Consider the following 24,603-nt stretch of genomic DNA (forward strand, 5'->3'; position numbering starts at 1 on the left):
CAGGTCTTGACATGCAAGAAACAGTCCAGCTACAGGTACTCAGGAGGGTCCCATCTTGGGGAAGCGATGGTAGCAGGAGGTTCTTCCAGGAAATTTGGAGCAGAGATCCAGGCAGTGGGACTGTCAAGGTGGAGAGAAATGAGACTGAACCTGGAAATGGAACCTCACTAAAGACACACACCAAAGAGAGTCAGCAAGATCTTAAGCTCTGAGACGTGAGTGATGGGGTATGAGGGACAGCTGTGGTCAGTCAGTGGGTTTACAGAAGGTAAGATCTGATTGGGATGAACTCAAAGCAGGGGTGGGGGTGGTGGATAGGATAATACAGCATCTGAGCTAGTAGGAGTTTGAAGAGGAGCCAGTGGTGAAGGTAGGATGTTTACAACCTAGTTACTGTGTGCACAGCAATTTTCTGGGACATAGTCTCCATTGATGGCCCCAAATTCTGCCACTCTGGGCATAACTCTGTTGAGTCTCATATCTGAGAGACTGGTCAGGGTGGGCCTGGTCTTAGGGCCAAACTGAATTCCAGTGGGGAAAACCAAAGCTGACGCCCATTCCTGAGAGGATGAGGGAAGGAACGTCTGAAGTTCAGGAGGCCTTTAGGAGCCTGTGATGGCTATCTAGCTCTGGATCCCTTAAATGGGAGGAGCCCTTCTTCTTACCAACACTGTCAGAATCAGTTCAGAAACCAGGTGGGACACAAGGCGTGCAGCTGAAAAGAGACAGACAACTGTGGTGTGGAAGAAGAGTCCAAGGGCAACTGGAAGTTAGGATGAATAAGGCAAGTTATGAAGGGCTTTTTCTGCTCAATTGAGAAGAATGGGTTATACCTCCAAAGGAAGGGAAGTTCCAATGGAAATAACCACTCAAACAATAGTGCTGCCTCTCTTCTGACTGAGCATTAATGCTGCCCAGGAGCTCCTGTTGCCACTTGCCTCCCATAAGATAGGGTGCTCTTGGACAGCAAAACTGGTCAGGATTAAGCTTGAGTTTCAAGGCTACTTGGGTTAGAATGGGAACCACCAATTTCCCCGACCTCAGGTATATAGGCTGTGGAAAGGTGGATCCCATAGACCCAGGCCCAACTCTTCCTCCCCTCATCTAGCTATCTGCATGGCTAAAGTTCCAGCATGCCCAGAGGTCAAGGATTAGAAACCAAGCAAGTGTTTGGGAGAGCAGATGCTTTCTGCCAGCCTTTTAACTGGAGTCAGAGTACAAAGGCACAGGACCTTTGTATCAAGGGCTATAATCCCAAATCTGATCCTGTTTTCCATTAACATCTTTGGGGAAAATGTGTCTGAGTGGGATCTAAATAACCTATCCAAAGAGTAATATCAAAAGGCTGATATTGAGCTTGAAGCTCTGAAATAAATGTATTTGTGCTTAGGGAAGATGTTTGCTAATGTTTGGTTTTTATTTCCCTTGGAGCTGGTACACATCAATGAGGCCTGGGGATAATGAATAACAACATAGACAATAAATTTTAAAAGAAATAAAAACCCAGAGAAAGCTAATGCAGACCAGTGCTAGGATATGGCATGTGTTACTAAGGACAGCAATGATTATTCCTTAGTGAGTAGATTCTATTATCTGCTTCTTAAAGGAGTAGGTGGCTATAACTTGATTGTATTAGTTCCAGAGTTATAAAATTCTCAATTCTTCACATTGTGAAGACAACAATGGGGTGAGGAGAAAGGTAAGGGAGGATGGAATTGGGAAGAAAAAGAATGTGGTCTATAGCAGAGGCTGTTGGTTTTCCACTAAATTCTATTCTCCTTTTGATGGGCAAGAGCCAGGCAATATTCCCTAGCTTCTCTCTTGCAGTCAAGGGTGTCTGTGTACCTGAATTCCAGCCAACAATGTATAAGGGACTTTGGAGAAGCACCATGCCTCCTTCATGCTCTCTTTTGTCTTCCACTGGCTTGGTGCAGGAATGATGGAGACACAGCTGGAAGGAGCCTGGATCACTGAATCACCATACACAGTAGAGCCACCTATTGACCTAGAACCTCCACCCTGGAGTGTTATGTGATCTCAAAATACACGTCTACTGTATTTGAGTCTATACATGTTGAGTCTATTTGTGACAGTAGTTTAGCCAAGCTAACTAAAGCAAGGCCAATTCAGTATGCCCACCATACAAATTCTGGAATAGGAAGGAGGGCCAAAGGAATTTTGCTTTTCGTAAAAGCTCATTCCTTGGGCTTCTGGGAGAAATGGTGAAGAGGACATCTGGACTGAAGATCCAGACCCAGGACACCAGGATTAGGACTCCAGAACAAAGTAGGGAGGAGTGGGCTGTCCCTTTCATGAGGTGGGAAGGGTATCTCGGTGAGCAGGGCTCTTCTGGGTTACACCTGGGGAGTAGGAGGAGAAACTTGGAGTGTGACACATGATTCAAAGTGCTCCCTAGAAACTTGGGCCAGTTTCTTCAGCAGAGAGAACCAGAAGTTAATCAAACCAACCAACCAACCCACAAGAGGCTTCCTTTGGGGAGCCTGGTAAGAATGATAAGCCTTACTAAGGGCTATCAGCTTAGAGAGGAGGGCAGTACTGGTGGCCCAAGACAGCAAGGATTCCTCTGTTAAATCATGGAAGCAGCTGGGGCACTGCTTAGGGTCTCGTCGAGGTTGCACTAGTGAGTGTGAATGGCAAGAGCCTCAATGGTGCAGGGGCCTCTGGCCTCAGTGAGACCAGAGTAAAGAACACAGTTAAAGACACTGTAAAAGATGGCAGCAACAGGCTCATCTGTGACTTTGTGAGAAAGATACAGGACTAGGGGGCTTGGAATCCCAAGGACTTGCCCCTCAGATGGAATTCACGTCCTTGGTTAGCTCCAAGACTCTGTAACCTGGACAGTAAACAGTACATTTAAAAATATTAAATCAGCATGTCAACGACATTCCAGTAATGCTCATGTATACACATCTGCAAATATTATGAATCAGTAGACAGACATTTTCAAATTGCAGAGAAAAAATGAGTTTTTTCCTCCAAACTATTTACTTAATAAATATTTATATAGACATTACAATTATAAAGAAGGCCTGACTCCAGCCCTATTAAAATAATGAAATATGAATGTAGTTTTCAACTTAGAGGTCTGTAGAAAAGAGGAAGGAGTAATTCAATAAGAAAATTGGCATTCAGGGAAGAGAAAGAAATAAAATATATTAAAATTCAAGAATTGGATAATGTGTGTATATTGAGTTTGATTATATTCCAGGATTATTCCAAAATTTTACTTTCAAATTTTATTGACATTCTAAACACTTAGCTTTATATAAATGAGATCTTTGTGTGCACTCAGCAGGGGGACTGGTGTACACAAAGCTTTTTAAACCCCATGCCCTGGGGAAGTTGTGAACCAAGCAGTTTGCAAAGAATCCAGGCTGGGCATAGATGCTGTGTGTGCACAGCTGGGAGCAGGAAAGGACAGAGAGGTTGAGCAGAAAAGCATGGGAGGGGAACCTGGACTATTAGACCTTTGTATGCATAAGGTGTTTGATTTCTTAGGGCTGCCACAGCAAAGGGCCACAAACTGGATGGCCTGAAACAACAGAAACTTATCCTCTCACAGTTTGAGGCCAAAAGTCCAAAATCAAGGTTTGATAGGGTTGCTTGTTCCCAGAGTCTCTACAGAAAACTCATTCCATGCCTCTTTCTTAGCTACTCATGGTTGCAGGCAATCCTTGAAGTTTTTTGTCTTACAGACACACCACTCCAATCTGTGCCTCTGTCATCACATGGCATGCTCTGTGTATCCTCACATCTTCCCTCTGTGTCTGTGTCCCACGTCTAAATTTCCCTCCTTTTATAAGGACACTTGTCATTGTATTGCATTAGGGCCCACCCTAATCCAGGATGACCTCATTTTAACTGGATTACATCTGAAAAGACATATTTCCAAATAAGGTGACATTCACAGGTAGTAGTGGTTAGGACTTGGGTGGGAGTTGGGGGTCACATAATTCAATCCACAGTGTAAGGCCTCTTGCTCTTATTGAAAAAGCTGCAAGTTCCCAGAACAAATTTATCTACCACATTAAAAGGCAAAATTTCCAAAGTAAAGCTAGACTTCCAGTAAGCCCAAATGGCATTATGAAACACTCCAGGATAGTCCTTCCACAGAATCTCTGAACAACAAGCAAAACCCAGCAGAGCCATCTTCCTCAAAACCCCTGAAAACAATTGAAGGGCAGCAGGGTGAAACCTGTGGTGCCTTTTGCTGGCCCCTTCTTCATCCCTTCCCTGACATAGTGTGGAGCCAACCTGGGCTCCCATTGTGTGTCAATCTCTGTGCACATACTGGGGTGCCAGCATGTCATTGCCAGTATGTCAGGTGGAAGTCTGAAGGAATGAACTGGGAAATTGTCTCAGGCTCACCCTCCCAGAATTTGTGCTGAAAGCAGAAAAACAGCTTGCACACAGCTAAAGACTACCTGCAGTAAGTCATACAATAAAGAACCCAGGAGAGGGGTGAAAGTCTATTTCAAAGGGAGTAGAGAGGGCATTCAAATTCTTATTAAGTGAGAATTCCTAAGGCCAGGAGCAAGCACCAACCCAGGACAGGAAGCAGGTTCCATGGAGCCTCAGATAAGATGGAGAAGACCCTGCATTTCACATTCACCTCAGGCTGCTCATCTTGATAGGAAGATTAAGCTTTAAAGGAGACCATCAGCCTACACAGAGACCATTTACAAAGACCATGAAAGGTACTTTTTGCTTTGGTTTATTGATTTGCTAGTTCTTGGTACTCAAGATCATCTTGGTTATATCACTCACTATCTGTATACAAACTAAAGGAACAGACAGCTCAGATATTTAAAATATTAAACTGTACAGTATGCAACAAGAAATTACAAGACAAAGAAACAGGAAATAATGGCCCATCCAAAGGAAGATAAAAAATACCGCAAACATCAACAAAGAAGACAAGGCTTTGGACACATTGAATAAAGATTTTTTTTTTAATGATATGCTTGAGAGGATAAAGGAAAATACAGAGAAAGAGCTAAAGGATATGAGGAAAACAATGAATGAACAATATGAGAGTCTCCACAGAGAAATAGAAATTCTAAAAGGGAACCACAATAACTGAAATGAAAAATTCCCTAAAGTTTCAACAGCAGTTTGGAGCTGGCAGAAGAAAGAATCAGTGATACAGAAGATAAGGCAATTGAAATGATTCAGGATGAGGAGAAGAAAGAAAAAATAAGAAAAAGCGAACAGAGCCCAAGAGACCTGTAAGACACCATCAGGTGTGCCAATATATGTGTTATGGGTGTCTCAGAGGGAGAAGAAAGAGAAAAAGGGGCAAAAGGAACATTCAAATAAAAATGGTAGGAAACATCCCAAATTAACAAAAGACATGAATATGCACATTCAAGAAGCCCAATGAATTCCAAACAGGATAAACTTAAAGAAAACCAGGCCTAGATAAGGACAGAGTTCTGAAAGCTGCATGGGAAAAGCAACTAGTTATATATGAGTGTAACCAAGCAGTTAGGATTTAAGGGCTTATGATTACTGAATCATTATATGGGGTTTTTTTTTTCTTTCTACTTTCTGGTATATTGGAGTAGACGGAGGGAAATACCTGCAATCTCTGAACTGTAATCCAGCTCCCTTGATCTCTGATGATGATTGTATAGCCTTTATCTTCTGCCCTTGTGATTGTAAAAACCTTGTGACTGACCCTCACTTGTGCCCATTTTATCTGGTTTTTCAACTTCGGAGTCTTGTGATCACTAAAGACAGCCCCTAATGTTTATTAATGAATTAACTCACCCCAGGACTAACCCATCCCAATTCCAAAGTTATCTTGATAATTGAGACTAGATCTAACCACAATTGGCCTGCCTGACATGCTCAGTAGCTGAGACTTTAACCTATAAGTCACCTATACCTCATTATAATACTAAAAAATCATGCCCATCATCATATTAAGGTTGCCATTTCTTACAAACATTCTGTGACTAAGCATGTAATCAATCTGCGCATGCTCAATAATTAGATCACCTCTAATTACATCAGCTGGAGTGTGGAGACCCAGGGCCCAGGCTCCCCCTCCATACTGAGAGTAAGTTGCTGCATGTAGCTGCCTGTCTGACTGGCACAGAAGTTAAAGGTCAACAGATCTCCTCAGGGAGGGAAGAATGTACAGATGGTCTTGTAAACCACTCATTTTGTAAAGCGTTAAAACTCCTCTCCCCTGATCACTGTTGATGACAGATCTCCAAACCCTTGTGTCATGAGACTCTGCTGAAACTCTGCTCTCATGCCCTACAGAATGTCTTTGTCCTAACCCTTAGAAGATGCCCCTTGCACTCCTGCTTTTTTGGAGCACTGACTTTCCAACTGGCCACCACCAGGAAAATTCTCTGTTCTTAAGTTCGTTACTATATATTGCTAAAAGGGTCAATTCAACAAAAAGACATAACAATTATATATATATATGCACTTACTGGAAGAGCCTTACAATATATAAAATGTTATTTGCTAATGTTATCTAGCCCTTCTGTCCTCTAGTTTCAGCCTCCAAAGTTTAAATCTAATAATCTGAGTGGCTAATCCACAACTGACAGTGGAGTTTCAGAAGTCATCCCAATTATTTTGATTGTGTTAATGTCAGAATTGGCGTAAGTAAGTCTTCATTGCCTGGGCAGAGGTCAGCGGGGGTTGGGGGAATGTGTGGGAGTGGGGTGGACGGTGAGTGGGGTTGGAAGCCAGACTCAGAATCCTAACCGACCATGAAAGGGCAGGTTTATATTCTGGAATGTCACCAATTCAGCTCTCCAAACTCTAGCTTTGGGTTCCTCCTCCCTCTCACTCTTGCATCCCCAGCAGGAGACAGAGTGGGAGAAAGGAGGGCTAAGAACAGAGGAGCGTGGTGCAGTGGGGAAACTCACTGGCCCTGGGACAACAGACCTGGGCTGGAATCTGAGTTCTTCACTTACTCATCTGTAAAATGGGGCTAATTATCACATTTCTTGGGGGCTCTCAGAGGGATTAATTTAAATGTTAGTTATAAGGCACAGTGCCTGCCCCATTGAAAAAGTGCACTGAATACTGTTAGTGTTATAAGCCCCTTCCTAAGTGGTTCTTGACAGAAATAAATCAAAGGAGAGGCTGTGTATAAATACTTGCTGGAGACAGGAACATGGTTTACAGATAATAAATGGCATCTTTATGGTTACAGTGTTCTGTTGTATTGTGTATAGTTGTGACCCAGCGGAGGAAAGAAACGGATGTTCGAGAAAACCCATGGATGAATTCCTGCTTCGTTCTATTCATGAAGGTTGCAGTTCTGTAAATAAAACAAAACAAAAACAGTCTACCAAAAAAGTAAATTAGCAGAAAATCCTGTGTGGGCTTGCATTCTGGTACACAGCTTTGATGGGGCTGCCAGCACTTAGGTTACTTTTCTACAGCTGGTTTTTAGGCACAGTTCTCTCCCTCCCTGGCCGCCTTCTGCTGCTCTCCCCAGTGAGCGCATCTTTTATAAGAGCACAGTTAGAGGACTTCACAGATGCGCAGCCAGACGCTGATAAATCTCCACGTGGGGGCCCAGCAGGCTGCCATGACCCAGGCAGGGGATCACAGGCCTCCCCAGTGACTGGCTGTCCTGGCCCATTATCTGATGTGGACTGTGTCAGGCTCTCCCTGGGGGCAGAGGTGACTGCTGATCTCTGGGTAGGTGGGCCCACGCCCTCTGCTATTTCTGTCTTTGCACTGGTGGGTCACAGGAAGCAGAACCAGGGATGCCTGAGCTCAAACTCCTCCTGGTGTGGAGAGCTGCCATGACACCCTGAATGCCCTGGTACTTCTTCCACAAAGCTGATCCAAGGAGTGATGACACAAGGGAAAACGCTGCTCCCTCTTGACCTAGAACCTGTGTCTTGGTATGTGCACAATAAACATTTCGGGAATTGTTCCTTTCAGATAATGCCAGAGGCCCCAATAGGTGATATATTAGCTGCACGTTGGCTTGGCTTGTACTGTAAATATATACTCAGTGACTGGGCCATTAGGTATTTAGCCCTTATGTCAGTGTGGTAAAAATTGCAGAGTGGTCACGGGAAAGACAGCTCACGCACAGAACATGGGAATGTAATACGATCCCCAATGGGTAGATAAGGCCAAGGTCCCATCCCCAGCACATTTGTGACTTTCAGGTGAGCAAAGGGAGGCAAAAAGGGAAACTGAGTTTTAAACCAGCTTTGACTGCTGTCTAGGACTGTATTGTTTGTAATTATTACCCTGTACTGCACCCCTCCCCCCCTTTTAGGAATTTTAAAACGGAGGATTGTAAATTGTAACTGACTACTGAATTGTATATTAAAGTAGTTAAAAAGGGAAATGCTATGTTGTATATTTATAACCACAATTTAAAAATTTTAAATAAAGAAAGAAAAACAAGGGAAAAAAAACAGAGGACATGATTTGGTTTGTGAGCAGCTTTCATATAGATACTTTTTTTTTAAAATATGGGCAGGCACCAGGAATCAAACCCGGGTCTCCAGCATGGCAGGCAAGATCTCTGCCACTGAGCCACCATTGCCTGCCCCATATAGATTTATATATAGATATATTCCCTTAGTACCTGCTATGAACCAGGAACACCCATTCATTTATTCAACTAATTTATTAAATTTTCCCCAAGGATCTTACAGTAATGGGTGGGGGGGTGAGAGGGAGGAGGTGGGGGAAAGCTGACTCAACTTGAGTTTCCTGAGTGCCAGACACCATGCTGGGTGTTAAGTGATTATATCATTTAATCCTCCCAATAGAGCTGCAGATATATATTCTTATCTCCATTTTACAGATAGGAACATTGAGACCTAGAAAAGTCAGGTAATTTGCCCAAGATCACAGAGCCATTACATGGTAGGGCTGGGATTTGAGCCAAGTATCTGATTCCAAAGCTTGCACTTTTATATTTTGTTCTCTCTTTCGCATATATTATTAGCCCCCAAATCTACAAATCTACAGAGTAGCTATTATCTGCACCATTTAATTGACAGGGAAGCCCAGGCTCGGTGAGGCAAGTGCTGGAGTGGGCCCCTGAATCCAGGGATTCTGGAGTCAAGCCCAAGTGGGCTCCTTCCACTGCAGCGCTCTCTGTGATTGGAAAGGGGAGGGCGGCACGCAGGGATGGGGATGGGAGGGGTTCTTCCAAGTCTACTGGCTGGGTCCCCTTCCAAGCTTTAGTGTAAGATACCTGCTTGTGGCTGGAGACTGTTTTGCTAATGTATTTAGGGCTGGGATCCAAATGTTTCCTGAAGCACTCTAGGAAGAGGGAAGGCAGAGAGCAATGGCCCGAGGGCGTGCAACTGGGTGGGGCATCCAAGGCAGCTCTCCACCAGAGAGGACTTCGGAAATAGCTGTGCTGTTCACCTGGACTTCACAGTCCCTGCGATTTTCATCTTTTCCACGTGAGAAGAAAGCGGCTGCTGATTCACACACAGCAGGAGGAAATGGCATAGGTTCTGATACTTCCTGTTTTTCTGGTATCTGCAAAGATATCTGTTCTATGTAAATATCCTCCCTCCAGAAAAACTGTAGTCCTGTAATCTCTCCCTCTCCTTCTCTGTCCCCCTCCCTCTCCCCTCTCTCTCTCCTTCCATGTGCAATGGGTCTCCTCCACGCCCTGTAAATTGAAAAATGACTCTGCTAACATGGTAGCCAGGACATTGGGGGAATATTCTGTAGGAATTTATGATCATTATAATGACAGCTTTGGCATTTTGCTCAGAGGTAAGTAAGTCTTGCCCTGGTTCCTGGCCTAGGGCTGGTTTGGTTTCAGCCTGACAGAAGCCTGGGAGTCAGGAAGGCCTATTGCAGGAGGCAGATCTGTGAGGGGCTCAGTCAGGCCGTGGCCCCACTCCACGCCTGTGAACTCCATTTCCTCATGGCTCAGTTTTCCTCACTGGACTCCTGCATGCGCTGTAGCTTGCCCCAAGCCAAAAATGAGTCGAGATAATCACTAAGCTGATTATTTTCTGTTGGTTCATTGTGGCCTTTTTGTAGGCTTTTTTTTTTTTTCTTTTAAAGTAAGCTGAGGTTTCAGCCCAAGACTGCAGATAGCTGAGCTAGTCTATGCTTCTAGAGACCAATGACCCCCGGCACAGGCCTGGGACCCAGCCCACGCTCGTGGCTTCTGGCCACCTCAACAGTGGGGGAAGCTTTTAAAAGTGCTGAGTGTGTAAGCTTTGGTTTTAATAGGTGAAAGTGAAAATGACATGTGACTTCCAGAAAATTCTTAGATTAAAGAAAAAAATTGTTCTCTGTAATGAGTTAAAAAGCACTCTTCAATGGCTGAATGCATTTCTCATTTTCAGAGTTACCTGAATTAGAGGAAATGGATGTTAATTGCAGCAAAAGAGAATTGGGTTAGCCATAATTTAAAACAAACTTATATTGAATTCTCTCATTTCTTCCCACCCCCAACCAATAACCCTCATCTGGGCAGGGAGAGGGCAACTTTCCTTTTCTCGTTTAGAAAATGTTGAAGCCGAGGTTCCTGCAGGGCAGACATCACCTGGGGTAGACTGGGCTCTTGAGGACTCAAGGCCAGTCCTCTTCCCACCACAGAATGGAGTAGCCCAGTAGGAGGAGCATGGGCTTGGGTAGAGGGCACAAACTGGATGGAAATATTGGCTCTGCTATTTCCCAGCTGTGTGATCTTAAGCAAGTTACGTAACCTTGCTAAGCCTCAGTTTCCTCATCTGCAGAACAGCACTGTCATGGAGTGAAAGGAAACATGCATATGGCTGGTTAGGGACAGGATCAATAACAGGAGGCATCATGCTAACAACATGCAATTGAGATGCTCATCTCACTTTCTGATGTAGTGTGAGAGAGGCCACCAGACCCAGCAGTCCCTCGTAACAGGTCACATGGGACCTGAGGGCTCTTTTCCCTTGAAGACTTTAAGTAAGGAGCCATAAAAGTGTTCTAGAATCTGTCTGGAGGCTGAGCTTGCCTCAAAGACTGCTCTTGCTTTACAGATGTCCATGGGGAAAAGGGTGGGATGAATATGCATTGATGAATAGTGAAAACCTTTGTAGAAAAGTTTCTCTCCATCCCTTTCAGGCAACTGAGAATGGCCCAGTTTCCATTTCTGCTTATGATCTTGACCTGCAGTCGCTCTGCCATCTCAGGCTCTGAGGAAATGGGAGGTCCCCAGTTCTTCAGTCTCCGATTTGAAACAAGCCTCTAGGAAAATGGAGGCAAATGCCGTAATGTGTAATCCACATGCAGCAAAGACAGACATTCAGCCCAATTGAGCCACTGAGCATTTATTGTGTACCTACTGAATGCCTGGTCCCACATGAGTTGTTGTGGAGACTCATCATACTAGAATAATAGCTGGTGTTTGTGGAGTCGGTCCTGTGCTGGGCATCGGGCTGGTTACTTTGCAAACACAGTTTCATTTAGTCCACCCAGGAGCCTCTCAGGCAGGCAGTAGCATCCTCATGTATGCTGAAGTACAGGAAGTTTAATTCTTTGCTCAAGACCACACAGTGGCAAGTAGGACCTGAATGCACCTTTTGTCCACTGCTAAGCCTGTGCTCCTCATCACCAGTCTATAGGAATGTAATGTGTACTCTTCAGCTTCCAGGAATTAAGAGAGACTAGGAGGCGAAATACACAGTCCCAAATGCTGAAATAAGGACACAGACACCACAGGAGAAGGTGCCAGAGAGAGCTTCATGGAAGAGGTGGGATGGGGAGAGAAGTGGACCTGGGAAAGGAGAAAGCAATGGCAGGAAAGAAAGTGGAAAATTAAGAAAATGGCAAGTTTTGAGGAATTGGACTCCATTTTGTGGTGCATTGGGCTCGACAGAGGGTTTCTTTTGGTCTCCTGAGGTTGGGGACAGAGTTCTCGGTGAAGGTAGCTGGACAGGGCCTAAGAAGTCCCATCCCCTGCTGGGGTTCAGGGCTCTTGGGAGGGCCTGAGCCTCCAGCAAGTTCTCTTTCCTTCTGACTCTTTCCAGCCACGTTGGTGGACTGTTGGTTGCTGGGGACTCTGGTAATCCAGCTGGAGCTGATGGTTATCTGCACTCCAGGATGTTGTGCTTCAGCAGCTTGCAAGCTGATCGGTCAGGTGTCTCTTCTTATTGGCCAGTGCACTTGCCGCACTGGTTGCTAGTTACTGGCACCCCATCCCTGGGGCATAAGCAACAGTCTTTTTAGTTATTTGAACAGGGGTAGGTTGGGGGAGAGCAGGCAGTGCTACAGATGAGAGAGGGAAAGGGACAGCAAGATACTGCAGACATCTGCTCCCCTCCTGACCTAGGGGCTAGGGGTGAGGGCCAGACACAGTGGAACCCAAAGGTGGGGGTAGGCACATTCCTTCCCTGGCACTCAGCATTGTTTGGGCTCCCCAGTGCTGGCTGCCTTGGGAGTGTCTCAAGCTTCAACCTTGTGTATCCATGGCCATCCCTGATGTGCACTGCCTTGGTGGCAGCAGCGAGACTCTAGCTGGCAAGCAGTGTTGAGGGCTGCAGATATTGCCAAGTAGGAGCAGAGCAGGAGAGGGAAAGCTCATCCCAAGAACTCTTGACTTGCCCCCACACCGGTTCTTCCTCTGGTCTTCTGTATCTCGAGCGGCTCAGGCCAGGATTATAGGGGTCGGCCTCACTCCTCTCCCACACTGCTTCCATTCCTGTTGAAATTGTTTCTCAAACCTGCCCACTTTCCCCCATCGCCATGTCCAGCTGTTTTATCCAAACCATCGTTTTCTATGCCTTTGCCTGGCAATAGCCTCCTAACTTCTCCTCCTCCCCGCACTTCATACCTGGCTGTTTTCAAACCATTCTTCCCATAATGCCATAAGCGTTGTTATTAACATTCTAATCATATGTTCTATTAGAGACCATAAGTCAGGTTAACTATTGATTTGCTTCATCAATATACCACTGAACCAAGGGGAACAAGCTTTGTACCACTGCCCTGGAGGCCTTCCCTGACTGTCCTATTCATTTGCTTAGCTGTTATTCATTCATTCACTCATCTGTTGATTCAACACGTATTAATTGAAGACCTATCATGTACCAGGTCTTGTTTTAGGTATTGGGCATAGAACTGTGACAAAATAGACAAAATTCACTGATCTCATGAGGCTAAATTTTAGTGGAGAAAAGAGAAGCAGTCAATAAACCAATATGTGAGCTGTTAGATGATGGATGGTAAAACTATGAAGAAAAACAGAGCAAGGAAGGGTAATAGGGAGTACCAGGGATAGAAGTGGGTGTCAGGGAAGGTGTCCCTGAAAAGGTGACATTTGAACAACAATCTGAAGGAAGTGAGGGAGTGAGTCATGGTGAGATCTGGGGGAAACTGTACCTGGCAGAAAGAACAGCAGTTGTGCCCTGAGGTGGGGAACATACCCCGGTATTTGCTGTATTTTTTAAGGAACACTCAACCTCCTGTTATTTACTATCAGATTCTATCATATAGAACTTCCACAATTTATAATTACATATTCATTAATAATTGGTGTCTTCCCCCAGTAGGCTGTCAGCTCCCTATTGCGGGTGGCTGTGTCTCTGTCATTGCCCGTGGCATTGTCTGTGTCTAGCACAGAGCCTGGCATCTGCAGAGGCTCAATCGATATGTGCTAAATGAGTCAACAAGCCTGGACACTGGCACACGACTGTGTGGTGGGCACATGAAGACCCCTTTGGGGGTTTCTGGAAAATGATTGGGAACACTGAAGGGGTGAAGTTCTACTTGAGCTGGTGGTTATGTGTGTGGTAGGAGAGGGGTTGAGTCATTGTGAATTGGGCATAAATATGACTCTACTGTAGACAGGCTGGTGGCCTTTGGGGTACCCAGCTGTTGTGCCGGTTTCTGGAATAAAAGGAAAGGCATGCTTCCTTCTTACTAACTCAGCCCAGCCTGTTTTGAGCAGTTCTCTTTCCACTCATCACCCTCCTTGAAATTGGGAAAAAACCTTCTACTAGCTCTTCTCAGAGATATCTTTCTTGTTCCAACAGCCCTCCCACCTGTGGCCAAGGAGGCAGTTCTGACTTGTATATTTATGTCACTCCTGCTCTCCCAGCCAGTGACATACAAAACTTGAGAAACAAATTCCACTTTACAAGAATTCTTGCAGACACTGGAGACAAGTTGTTGTTGTTTTTGCTGTAAAGGCACTGGCCAACTGTGGTTGCAAGAATGTTAAGCACTGATATGGAAAAGATAAAATCACCACCCTCCAGGGCCTGGAATTTCATCATTCCAGGACTCTGTCTGGCACTCTTGTCTGACAGAAATTATTAGTTGCCTACCCTATACCCAATTTTCCCTTCTAAGCCTTACCTAAAGTACTTGATTTGTGGGGAGGGGAGCAACACACCTAGATAAAAGACTATATTTCCCAATTCTCTGTAATTAGGGATGACCAAGGAGATGTAAATGTAAATTGTTGGGTAGGTCTTTCTAAAAGCTTCTTAACGGGAGCTGGCCATGTACTCTCCACCTTACCCTCTCCCCTTTTTCTCTTTCCTGCCATGGAATACCAACACAATGCTTAGAGCACTAGGAGCCATATAAGACCATGAGTCTCTCAAACTTTAACGTTGAGAAAGAATAAAGCAGCCCCTGACAGCCAGGAACTGGCCTGACACTTTCAGCTAGGTCTTTGTCTTGCTAAAAAAGCATGGCTGGCCATTTTCCTGTTGGATATGACTCACTTCAACACAGTTGCAGAGTGTTCTTACCTGATGTTGATGTTTTGTGAGATTGTTTATATCCAACAGGAAAACGGCACACAATCACAGAAGACCACACAGTCCCCTCTCCTGGCTAATATGGAGTAACTGTTGCTTCTTTACAAGTTACAACATTAGATTTGATCTGGTCTGCCCTCATTATATGTGAGATTTATTAAGGTACCCAGTCATAGAATTGTTCTTGCTTCCTGATAGCACCCAATCCAGGACAAACCCTGCTTCCTCGGATCTTCCCCAAATTCACCTAAGAAAGAAAGTCTAACCTAAATTCTTTAAAACACCCTTTTACTGAGACACTCTACAGTTCCCCAAGGTGTGCAGTTTCCCTCACTGCAGAGAATAATAAGCCCAACTTGTCAAGGTGTGCTCCTAGTGGTCTTTTGTATTGACACGTGCATGCAAACAAATCACTCAAGGATTTGTTAAAATACAGATTGGGGTTCATAGGTCTGGAAAAGGGCCTATTCTACATTTCTAACAAGCTCCCAGCAGTGGCAATTCTGCTGGTTCCCAGGCCACATTTTGAGCAGCAAAGCAGTAAATGGTTGGCACATTAAAACGCAGAAGTGCTTTGGTTTGACCTCAGGTCTGCCATATGAACCCTGGACTTCTTTTCAGAGAAAATAAGCTCATGTTTCATATAAATGCTGTTGTTCGGGTTGTCTATTACCAGCAACCCAAACCAATGCTAAAGGAAACACTGGTCTTGCCATTACACCAACATGTAGTTTCAGCCACAAGAGCTATTGACGGGGCCTGTGGTAAGCAGGTATGTGCAGGCCTAAACTGGGTTTGGGGAATTATTGACAAATGTGGTGCCTTTTCAGTGAAGTCACACACAATCAGGGAAATTGTCATGCCTCCTAGTGGACTGGGTGAAAATCCTCAGATGGTCCTTTGCTGGCCGTCTCTTTAGATCTGAGGATCAACGAGATCTCAGGGATTCCAAATTGCCCTTTTGGATGAGGTTACCTGGAACTGGCCCCATGTCACCTCCTCTATTTCTCATCATTCTTCACCTAACAGCACAGTGATGCTTCACACCTCCTCGCCTTTGTCTTTGCTGTTTCTTCTGCTGAGGATGCCCTTCCCACTTTTCTTTACTTGGTCTACTTTTTTTCAGCTCTGTACTCCTGCTTCCAGGGCACCCTCCCTGACCTCTCATTGCCACGTCAGTGCCTCTTCTCGATGCTTCCAGGGAATGTTGTGCCTTCCTCTACCCTACCATGCTCTACCTCTTTCCCAGGTTGCCTGGTATTTGCCTATTTTCCCACTTGTCATCAGTTCTTAGAGCACAGGAACCACATTTTACTCACCACTGGATCCCCGTATACAGTCCCTAACCACTCAATAAATGTGAAACTCACCCTGCCACTTCAACGCTTAACCATTCAAAGGAAGGCTATAAAAAAAATAGTGAAAGAAACCCTCCACTAGTTTTTTACCCATTTAGGCTATGGGAGCTGCAGGGACTCTGGGGCTTTAGGTATGAAGCTGTGGGTCTATGCCCCTTGGAAACTTGGTCCCCAGGAAGAACACAGGCTTCTGAAAAGCTACAGGTACATGAAATTCATGTTTAATAAATGACTACTAATCTGAAAGTTAGGACTGGTCTACATCTGGGCTTCTCAGACTTGAGTATGCTTACGAATCACCTGAATAGAAAAAGCGTTTTGACTCCCAGGGGATTCCTACACACTGAGACCTGCAGCCTTGGTATCACCTGGCAGCGGATTAAAAATGAAAACCCTTGGAACATACCACCAAGCTATTTTATCAGAATCTCCACAGGTGGGACCCAGGCACTGGTATGAAAACTCCAGGTGATGAAAGCCAAGGTTCCCAGAAACAATAAAGAATGGTTAACTACAGTGACAGCTACCACCTAAGTAGTATGTTTGCTAACTCGCCAGACACTGTTTTAGGAGATTGTCTTAGATCTCTCCAATCTCACAATTCTATATTCACCAAGGGAAGGCATTGAAAATGGACACTTTGAAAAACGACAGAAAGTGAGAAATACTAAAGACAGCACCAGAATCATGATGGTGATTATGATGGCAGTGATGCTGGTGATGGTGGTAAGGAAGGTGATGATGATGGTCATGATAATAGTAGACACATTTTACATGCACTAACATTAGGCTATGTAAGAAAGTGCTCGTAGTCGCTGGAATGTAATTTCCCCCTCTTCTCTAATTTAAATGTTTATTTTTTGCATTATTTGTGTAATAGAAAAATACATGCATTCAATTAAAACATATGTTCCCATTTTATACTTTAGGAGATTAAAGGGGCTACAGGCTGGGGTGGTTCTGTAGCCTCATGGGACCTCATAAAATGAGGGCTTTAATCTCACTCAAACAGTGGGGTGGGGAGCAGCCATGTGAGGTGACAATTCCATCAGGGTATAATCCTAGAACAATTTCAGTGCAAGAGACAAAACCAAACTCAAACTGACCTAAGCAAAATAAATAAATAAGAAAGGAAGAGAGGGAGGGAGGGAGTAGGTAAGGAAGAAAGGGAAGAAAAAAGGAATTTGCTTGGAGTCTGTAACTGAAAAGACCAGCTGTGTCCAGGAGCTCCAAGGCTGCTTTCAGGATTCTGAAAACATATTTTAGCTTTCCTGTCCTGTATCAGCTTCATTCTCAGGCAGGCTCTGTCCTACACTCAAGCCTAGCTGTTCTGGCTAGAGTGTACTCTGACTGCCCCAGATTGTCCGCAACTAACTGCTCTGAGGGCCGGGCCTGGGCATGAGCCCTCTTCCTTTCTGGAAGCACACAGAGAAGGGGAGACAAGCTGCTTCCCTAAAGGGCAATCCAAGTGTTGCTGTCAGAGAAGAAGGCGATGCTGCTCAGAAAATTACAATATCTGCTTCCACTCAATCAGGTTATTGGTGTTTGGCAGACTTGTTTCAAGGTCTGCCCCTGTCATCTTTCAGATTTAGGCTGAGTTTGGATAAGATTTATGGTGACTATAGACTTCCAAAGAGAAAAGCTTCCATTGCCAGGCTTGGGGGTTGGGGGAATTCTTATTCAGGGTTAACACTGTGTGTACTGTTCTCCGGAGGAAGTGGGAATTTCCACAGGGTAAGCTCCTTTCCCTGCACAATGAATTACTATCTTGATGGGAAACCCGTGGGCAGCTGGTTAAGAAGAGAGAGAATTTCTGAATGAGAGGGAATTTACCACCTTCCTTTCAATGGTGTCATGGGCAGGGTGTGGATTGATTCATATACTAATATGTGCATCTATGGAGATACTATTCTGCTAGCATCTGCAAAATAGATGCCTGGGGTATCGTTTCTGCCACCCAGGATGTCACCTTTATCACAGCTACTCTCTCCACCACCCGCAAGCCCTTCAGAGGCCTGACTTGTGGGCTGGGAGTTCCCCAGCTGAGGCCAGCTGAGAGGTCTCTGCAGGGTAGGGTATGGGAGAGGAAGTAGGGGTGGTGAGTGAGTTCACAGGGACCAAAGTCCCTCCCAGGACCCATTTCAGACTTCTCTCTCCTGGGCTGTCTCTCTTCCACCACTGAGTTTCTAACCTGGGCCCAAGGCTGTTAATATCTCATCCCCCTGCCCTTGGGTGCTCAAACTTGTCTCTTCCCTGAGTCCCCAGCCAGGGCTAAGAGCCTCAGCTGCTGTCTCAAGAGTTCCATCCTCCCAGTGAGGGGACAGAAGAAACACAGGGCCCACTGTTCTGGATTCTGAGTTGAAGCCAAGGAACTCCATCTGCTGCTTCCTTCCCCTTGAACTCTTCCCTCAAGGGCCATCAGCCCCCACAGTCCCCTCCAGAGGGCTATAGCTGCCCCAGCTCCCCATGACAGATATCCGGCTCTTTCCTATTCAAAAGAAAACAGGCTCTTCCGCAGCCCTGGAATTCCCCATTCTGCACTGAGCTCTACCCCTTATGCTCCTGTGAGCTGAGGGCTGAGCAGGTGGGAGGGGTGAAGGATGCATCCCCTTCCACCAAGGACCAGGGGTTCTGTCTACTGAGAGCCCTGATGCCTGGTCCCACGGAATAAATTCTTAGCCATCTAGGGTAGGGTGGGGCTAGCTATGTAACTCTGCCCTTGAGTCCTCTGACCTCCAACAAGGCCCAAGCAAATGGAATCATGAATTTGTAAAAGACATGAGAAAAAGCCTGGTGGAAACTCTAACAGTGAAAAACATGTTCACACTTGTGGAAGAAGCCAAATAAATTTTCATAATATTTTGCCCTCTACTGGATCATTTCCATCAACATACAAATATTCTGTTATTTCTCCCTTCTTAAAACAAACAAACAAAACCCCACAACTTTCTCTATAAATAAATGATCAAATAAACTAATAAAATAAGGAGAAGGGGGACATCTTCCTAGAGAATTCCAAGTAATACATGTAGCTGCTCCCTGCTCCAGGAGTGAAGTGTAACTCCCTACCCTTGAGAATGGGCTAGACTTAGCGATTGGCTTCCAAAAAGTAGAGTAGGGAAAGGGACAAATAGTCACTTTATAGAGAAGAAAACTGGCAGATGCCATCTTAAGCAAGTGATGGAGGTTAATATGACCAGTGACAAGCCAGCAGCCCCTGACAGGATGTAAGGAGCACTTCACCCTTGGCATCCTTCCCCCTAAACCCATAACCCCAGTCTAATTATAAGAAAACATCAGACAAATCAAACTGAAGGACATTCTATGAAATATCTGACCAATACTCTTAAAGATGCTCAAAATCAAGAAAAGACTGAGAAATGGCCACGGATCAGAGAAGACTAGGGAGATATGATAATAAAGTATTGTGTCATCCTGGATTGGATCCTGGAACAGAAAAAGGGCACTGGTGAGAAAATTGGTGAAATATGATTACAGTTTGTAGTTTGGCTAATGGTATGGTATCCATGTTAACTTTTTAGTTTTGACAAGTTTCCCTTTACTGTATAAGATGATAATGTTAGGGGAAGCCAGGTGAAGAGTGTTACTACTAGAAAACTTTAAATTGCATAAGCGGCCTGCATGACATTTCTATTGGACAGTGCTGGTCTATAAGGAAAAACCACTTGCATCTAGACATCATATTCCATGAGCACAACAACCCAGCTCTCATAAATCCAAACTGAACTTTGTTTTAAGTAGGATTGGGATATAGTCAAATTCCATGAAGACAAAAGCTCTTTCAGGACTGGACTAATTTGGTTAATGAGGATTTTTATTAAAGCCTTGGCTTAGATTTTATTCTTCTATCATCTTGTGATGTCTGCCTAAGGGGCTGAAAGCCCTCATAAAGAACATATGCAGTCCCCTCCATTCATTCCTCATACATCTAATGAATTCCCATCATATGCCAGGAACAGGACTAGTAGTATGGGACTTGGAGTTAGGCAAGGGCCACCTCCCTCCTCCAAAGCTACCCCTCTAATACTGTGCTTGGTGGGTCGATCAGGCTCACACAGGCTGCCTGAGCCCGAGGGCATGTGCCTGGCGGTGCCTGGGAGAAGCATCTGAGTGGTACAGAAGAGGAGCAAGTGGTGCCAAGCTCAGGCCTGTCTGATGGGCGCTAGTGGGCTGAGGTATTCCACAAGGAAGACCTGCAAAGATACAGAAACCAGGCAGGGCCTGGCCTGCCTGGGGAGAGACTGCGTGCTTGGAGGCCAGGCGGAAGGAGCTTTGTGTCCTCAGGACTAAATGCAAGTGGCCTGTTGACTCCAGAGATGGATTTGGGATGGAAATAAGAGGCTGTGTGATGCATTCAGTAAAGTCCAGCTCTGAGAGTGAGTCTGGGAACACTGTGGAGTGGTGACTTCCTGGAGGCCAAGTCAAGGGGAGAAGAGTGCCCTGACAATGGTAGGAGTCAGAGGGGGAACAGGGGAGAAGGAGCTGGCTCAGTGCCTAACAAAACCTGGTGCCAGGAGACACAAAGATGAAAAAATTGATTGGGTTAGGGTAGCTTTCTCCTATTGTACAAAATTCTGTCATCTTTCTATTTTGTTTTGATATTATTTTAAAAAGGGGGCAAATATAGGGGAGATGCAAAAACCCTTGAGAATTTACCCCCTGGATCTAAGGTCTCTGCTCCTGGTCTTTCCAAACAGGGGTTATTCCAACCTCAGGACTGAAGATCTGGACTGAGATCTTTCAGTTTCTCGTGAGAACCACAATAGAAATTTACCCTCCTATGTTCTCCCTCTTGCTCAGCATGTTGACCATGGGAAAAAAAGAAAAGCATAAGAAAAACCAGAAGGATTTACAAGATGTTGGAAGGCTAGAAAATAAACAAGAAAATGAAAAGAATAAAACAAATGGTATTTTGAATTTGCATAAACAGCAGCTCTGAAATGCAGGTCAACCATTTATGAGAGGGAAGTGTGGCACAATTGTCCCAGGACCAGCAGGAGGTGATTTAGGATGAGAACCAGGGAAAATAAGTCCCCAGCCAAGTCCCCGCTGGGCCACAGCACAGAGAAGTCTCCTCAGGGAAGATGGGGCTAATCTGTTCCTGCCAGACGGTTCAGACATCATCTGCCCTGGCGAGCAGAACTGCTCCGGGATGGGGTGGGGGAGAAGGGGGCTCAGGCCTCTGGGGTTGAAGGTCTCTTCTTACATCAAAAAGCCATTAGCTGCCTGTGAACTTGCTTTCATCAGCTGCAACCAAGTATTTATGGCTTATTGGAATTTTCCAAATGAAGTAACTTTTTATCCCCTGGACCACTTTCTTCACAACTGAAATCTGATCCCCACAGTGCAGGGAAACAACAAAAGAGCATGACATCACCCGGCCAGGGAGTTGTCATTTCAGACCCATTCACAGCCTTTTATTCAAGATCAGACAGGTGTGATTTGCCTTGTGGAGGTCACATGCTACCCGGGCAGAGGAGAGGATGGTTCTTTGAACCCCATCCTGAGGAGCTGGGAGGCTGAGGGGGGCAGCAGGTGTGCTGGGCTGCCTGCAGGGCAGGACTGGCCAGGAGGGATGTGCAACGGTCAGTCTTATTGCTCCCTCTATAACTGCAGAGCTTCAGAGATGAACCTCCATGACATGAGTCATGACGGTGACAGCTCCCATGATGGCTGGAAAGAAGACAGACTGATGTCTGTGTCCCCTGTTTTTTGGCCTCTGAAGCCCAGGTGATAGCACGGAGGTGCAAAGAGCACTGACCTGGAGGTTAAATGATGGCCTGGATTCAGTTTCCGTCCTGCTGCCTTGCAAAGCTTCCAAGCTTCAGTTTTCTTCTCTGTAAACGTGGGAGATAAAACTCCCAGTTCTGCTACCATACAGATGTGCAGAGAGCAAGTAAGATAATAAATATGTGGAACTAGAAAGAACAGACTTGCTTATCCTGTACTTACCCCCAGGTCTCTCTAACACTCACAGGGAAGTGTTCTATAGCTGTTCAGATTTCCTCTGCTTTGGGTAGATTGGCAGAGGGGTGTGTTCAATGTCCTCTTGAGCTAATAACTAAGGTATTTAATGAAAACTCAAAGACGGAAGCCATCCTGAACCCAACTGGCCAGCCTGCAGGCCTGACCAATTAGTAAGAAGTTATCCTTTTTACGAACAAGTAACTCTTAAGGTAGAGCTGCTGCCCTGTCTAGGTCAGTTCTAGGAAATAGTTGGACTAAAGGGGAAGTAATCATATAATTATACTAATTATTGAGAGGTACTGTGTACCAGGCTCTGCCCTGGGCATTTTACAGACACTATCTCATTCAATCCTCTAGTTAGTGTTTCCACTCCCTTTTAACAGATGATGAGCCTGAGGCTGCATGGGGTGGGGTGAGGTGAGGTAGGTAACCTGCCCTAGGCCCCTCTACTAGTAATTGCAGGCTTGGAATCCAAACCTAGGTCTGTCTGACTCCAAAACCTACATGTTTAACCACCACACCCCTCTGACTCCCAGTCACAATAGATGATATGGTGTTTATCTTCTGGTTGATCTGGTAACGAGTGAGGTCGGGAGACAATCGTGTGTGTGTGTGTGTGTGTGTGTGTGTGTGTGTGTTTCCTTTGAGGTGTCAACTCAGAATCACCATGTTCACCTTCTGTTACAACTTTTATTATTCAAACTGAATGATGAAGAAAATCATATATTTGTGTATATTTTTAAAGGCAAACATTTGAAATAAGGTGACCATATTCATTACACTGCGGGGAATGTTACCTGAGCAGTTGCAAACCAGGGAACAAAATAAAGGCTGCGGTCAGAGTAATAAGGACTCCATTAAAGAATTAATTTATTTATTCTTTATAAATTCAGAATAAATAAAGAATTTCAATCAGCAAGAGAAAGGGCACTCAGTCACTTAACTCTGGAATAGGAATAATTTATTTCCAATAAAAATAAGCCTTTGCTATAGGCATGACTAAGAGTTACTTCTGAAGGACCTCTGTTGTTGCTCAGATGGGCCTCACTCTCTCTAAGCCCAACCCCGCAAATGAAATCAATGCCCTTCCCCCTACATGGGACAGGACACCAGGGTTGAAAGTCTCACTGGCAAGGTGGGAGGACTCCCAGGGATGAATCCAGACCCGGCACCGTGGATCAACAATTCCATCCTAACCAAATGGAGGAAAAGAAGTATAATTAATAAAGTATCAGTGGCAGAGAGTTCAAATAGGGTCGAGAGGCTACTCTGGAGGTTGCTCTTATGCAAGCTTCAGGTAGACCTTGCTACCTATCATAACCTGCCAACTCCCAACCAGGACCATTCCAGCACAATCCTTAAGAATATCTAGGGCAATTTGTAAGATTCCACAAGGGTTCCAGCGCTAGAGTAACTTGTCAGAAACCTACAACCTCCAGATGGGTTGCTGGTCCAGATAAGTCCTGAAACCTAGCCCAGCCTCTCAAGAACATCAGAAAATTCCATCTCCCTACGCCATACTAGTGACAGACCCTTCCAACATCAAAAATTTAGGATTGCCATAGCCCAAACAACCCCACTGAGAGGTATGGAAATATCAAAGGTGACAGTGGAATTATACATAGAAGATAGGACTTAACAAATGAATATGAATGCTGAATCATTAAATTGATATCTCTTTTAGTCTCCAGTATTTTATAGCAGCTAGAAGTAAAAACCTATATTATGAAATGTGTAACCCATGTCAAAGTCTGAAATATGTTCTACAACTAATTGTGGTGCTGTGCTTGGAAATTTATAGCTTTTTTGTATATATGTTATTGTTCACAAAAAAAAAAAAAGGAAAAAAAAGTCGATTGTGATGACAAAAAAGTATTTAAGCCCACTAGAAAAAAGTATTTAAGCTCACTAGCCTCCTTTATTCTGGAGCAGCTAGAAGGAAAAACATGAGAGGATCGTATGGTAATAAACTGTGGGGATCTGTCCTGTAACCACTTTTTGAAGAGTGCTTTGAAACCTATTGCTTTTTTATTTCTTTGCTTTGTATATATGTTATACTATACAATAAAAAAAGTTTTTAAAAAAATAAGCCTTTGATTTAACAGGGTAGGGTCAGGTGTTTAGTATGTACTAAGGCCTTCATAATATGGGGGATGGGGAGCTCCAGGTCTTCTAATCATAGCATTTTGTCAATTAGGGGAAGGGGTAAAAGGCAACTGCTTACCTTCCAAGTCCCTTTCCCCCAAGCGCAGCCAAGGCTAAGGAAGAGCAGGCCTTGGAAAGGTGGATGGTTTGTAAAAGAGGAAATAAGATACGGCCTTCCTTTGTACTGGGGGATGGGACTGTCACTTTCCAGAATGGGATTTCAAGACTGGTGGCCTGTCAGTGGAAAACTGGATGATTTGAGAGTGCAGTGCATTCCTAGTTGATGCTACCAACACATACTTTTTGAAGATCATAAGTATTTCAATAAAGGATTTTAAGCTCAGTCATTAAAAAGTTTTTGTAATTAG

The 24,603-nt window shown here is 44.7% G+C and overlaps 1 protein-coding gene and 1 long non-coding RNA gene across 3 annotated transcripts in view; one reads left to right on the forward strand and one right to left on the reverse strand.

Moving 5' to 3' along the window:
• LOC143688904 (uncharacterized) overlaps nucleotides 1–3,781 on the forward strand; it is a 176,171-nt gene extending 172,390 nt beyond the window's left edge. The window contains exon 5 of the long non-coding RNA XR_013178366.1: nucleotides 1,935–3,781. This is a non-coding gene — a long non-coding RNA (uncharacterized LOC143688904). The remainder of the gene's footprint in view (nucleotides 1–1,934) is intronic.
• A 1,196-nt stretch (nucleotides 3,782–4,977) lies between these two features.
• The window catches only part of ANKRD46 (ankyrin repeat domain 46), a 92,769-nt gene continuing 73,143 nt past the window's right edge, over nucleotides 4,978–24,603 (reverse strand). The window contains exon 5 of one of the 2 annotated variants that reach the window (XM_077167360.1): nucleotides 4,978–7,312. In XM_077167360.1, the coding sequence (XP_077023475.1) occupies nucleotides 7,171–7,312 (142 nt within the window). In that variant the 3' untranslated portion in view covers nucleotides 4,978–7,170. Of the gene's footprint in view, nucleotides 7,313–22,886; nucleotides 23,283–24,603 lie in introns of those variants that run through there. The other variant, XM_077167361.1, reaches the window with a different exon arrangement.

The sequence above is a fragment of the Tamandua tetradactyla genome, chromosome 6, assembly GCF_023851605.1.
Source record: "Tamandua tetradactyla isolate mTamTet1 chromosome 6, mTamTet1.pri, whole genome shotgun sequence".
Lineage (NCBI taxonomy): Eukaryota > Metazoa > Chordata > Mammalia > Pilosa > Myrmecophagidae > Tamandua > Tamandua tetradactyla.